General features: G+C 37.3%; 1 protein-coding gene across 1 annotated transcript; it reads left to right on the forward strand.

The window, feature by feature from the left end:
* The first annotated feature begins 316 nt into the window (after positions 1 to 316).
* LOC108459782 (dof zinc finger protein DOF5.1-like) lies at positions 317 to 1812 on the forward strand. The gene is made up of 2 exons (XM_017759185.2): positions 317 to 512; positions 669 to 1812. The coding sequence occupies exons 1-2, from the start codon at positions 462 to 464 to the stop codon at positions 1581 to 1583; spliced, it is 966 nt and encodes a 321-aa protein (XP_017614674.1). The 5' UTR covers positions 317 to 461; the 3' UTR covers positions 1584 to 1812.
* Positions 1813 to 2025: the final 213 nt, after the last annotated feature.

A 2025-nucleotide genomic window follows, 5' to 3' on the forward strand; every position in this document is an offset into this window, starting at 1 on the left:
GTTGGAGGCGTTGATAAGTAGACTAAACTCAAAACAAAACAAATGGATATTCAAGTATTCCTAAAAATTGTATGCTTCAAAATAACTTTTTGATACACATAATAATAAAAAATATTAAATTTTATATTATATAAAAGTTTTAAAAAAAAAACCTTAAAACGATACATTAAAATCTCTTAATATACAAGTTTTTTTATAAATGAAAAATTTATATTTCTTGACAAGACGACATCACTTAATCATTAAAAATAAACATTTAATGTGGTAACACACAATCATTATTTATGCTGTAACTAATTATAAAGTATACATATTGGTCCCTCCTATAAGTCTTTGGCTTCTCTCTTCATTCAACATCTCTTTCTCTTTTCCTTTTCTCTTTGTTTGATGTGATTCTCCACTATCATCTTAACACAGACGCAACAAAACTTTACCCAAGGAAATTGAAGACCAAGAAAACCATGGTTTTTTCCTCCATCCCTTCTTATCTTGATCCACCCCACTGGCAACATGTATGATTTCCTTTTTGAATATCTTAACATGGTTTTCCTTGACAAAAAAAGCAAAAATTCTAAAAAATATATATTCTTCTTGTTACCCTTTTTTTTTTGGTTAATATCTTGTTGAATATACTAGGTATTTGATTTCTTTTGCTTGTATTTTAACAGCATACAAATCATCAAGCCGGTCCTAGCAGCGGCACAAGCGGTCATCAGCTTCCTCCTCCTCCAGGACCTCCACAACCACCACCAGCTCAACAACCACACGGAGGAGGTGCAGCTGGCTCGATCCGACCCGGTTCAATGACCGATCGAGCTCGTTTGGCGAACATACGGATGCCAGAAGCAGCATTAAAATGCCCAAGATGTGAATCAACAAACACAAAGTTTTGCTACTTCAACAACTATAATCTCACACAGCCTCGTCACTTTTGCAGAACTTGTAAAAGGTACTGGACTAGAGGAGGTGCCTTAAGAAATGTTCCGGTCGGAGGTGGATGCCGTAGGAACAAAAGGAGCAAAGGAAGTAGCTCGAAATCTGCGGTCACCGATGACAGGCAAACAGCTTCTAGTTCTTCAAAGAGTAGTGGAAGCACTGATATTTTAGGCCTTGGAACTCAGGTTCCTCCACTCAGGTTCATGTCTCCTTTGCATAACCTTACTGATTTTGGGTTGAATTATGGGACAATTTCAGCTCCAGTTGGTGGACCAAGTGACCTAAGTTTTCAAATAGCAAGTACTTGGAGTGGGGGTGCCACCGCTGCTCCAGGTATGATTGGTTGGGAACAGTGGCGGCTACAACAAGCGCCGCAATTTCCCTTCCTAGGGGGCTTGGAATCTTCTTCCGGGTTATACCAATTTGAAACTGTAGGTGTTGAACCCTCGGGTCACGGTGGCGGACCTAAAATTTCAAGCTCAGCAGCAACCCAGATGGCTTCAGTGAAAATGGATGGTAATACCCAGCAAGAATTGAATTTATCAAAGCAATTTTTGGGAGTTCCTGGAAATGATGAGTACTGGGGTGGAACTGCATGGACAGATCTTTCCCGTTTCAGCTCTTCATCCACTAGCAATCCCTTATAGATTTGGCTCTCTATGTAACGCTCTCTCATGTAGACATCAAGGACTTATGGTTCCTCAGAATCGACTGAAACCCTAAAATTGGTAGACTTTCACTTTCTTACTAGAATGGGTACATTTTAATTTATCAATATGTCTTCCATCGTGAGCGTATCAGCAGTTTTATTTATATGTAGAGCTTGTATAAGGCATATATATTGATGATATACACTGCGCAAATTATGTGTTTTAAGTTCTATAATTTGATGATTATATATATATATATATATATATATGCCACTTAATATCTTCTTTACAAGTGCATCGCAAATCAGTTTTTACATTGTTAGATATATAGTTCATATATTAATCATTTTAACTCCACATTTTAATCCAAATTTGGAGCTCATATATATATATATACATAGAGAGAGAGAGAGAGAGAGAAAGAGAGAGAGAGAGAGAG

Source organism: Gossypium arboreum, chromosome 4 (genome assembly GCF_025698485.1).
Source record: "Gossypium arboreum isolate Shixiya-1 chromosome 4, ASM2569848v2, whole genome shotgun sequence".
Classification (NCBI taxonomy): Eukaryota; Viridiplantae; Streptophyta; class Magnoliopsida; order Malvales; family Malvaceae; genus Gossypium; species Gossypium arboreum.